General features: G+C 50.1%; 1 protein-coding gene across 1 annotated transcript; it reads right to left on the bottom strand.

Moving 5' to 3' along the window:
* Nucleotides 1-30: 30 nt before the first annotated feature.
* PPTG_25020 (hypothetical protein) lies at nt 31-210 on the bottom strand (the record flags this gene model as incomplete). Its single annotated transcript, XM_008919163.1, has 1 exon — nt 31-210. A coding segment is annotated over one exon (180 nt), but the record flags the coding sequence as incomplete, so codon positions are not given.
* Between the last annotated feature and the right edge of the window lie 229 nt (nt 211-439).

Here is a 439-nt window from a genome sequence, read left to right as displayed (position 1 = left end):
GCTGATATCGGACCTGGTGCAGTGCGCTATTCACAAGAGGCTGTCCACGAGCGACTGGAAGTCTCGCACAGTCGGTTCTCCTCCAGCCCCTGATGACTTCAGCAGCTCTGGTTCTTTCACTTCCGCTTCGTTGCTCTCTTCTCCGATGGGTACCCGCACTACGTTGGCGTCCGAGAGTCCGTGCTGCCCGAGCATCTCCTCAATCGTGGCCTGAGTAGTCCTTTTACGCTTCAGGAGCTGATGACATTGTTTTATTCTTCATGAATGCTGTGTTTAAAAAGAACTACTGGGGTTGTCAGGTTGAGGACAATAGGCCCATGCCCCGAAGTGCTTGTTCCTAGAATACTTGACGACCCTCTGGAGTTTACGTGCAAGGCCTCCGAATATGGCATTTCTATGAATTGGACACAAAATTAAACAGCATACCTTATCAATTAGC

The sequence above is a fragment of the Phytophthora parasitica genome (genome assembly GCF_000247585.1).
Source record: "Phytophthora parasitica INRA-310 unplaced genomic scaffold supercont2.541, whole genome shotgun sequence".
Taxonomy (NCBI): Eukaryota; Oomycota; class Peronosporomycetes; order Peronosporales; family Peronosporaceae; genus Phytophthora; species Phytophthora nicotianae.
Note: the sequence above shows the minus strand (reverse complement) of the source record. Positions and strands in the feature narration are given on the sequence as shown.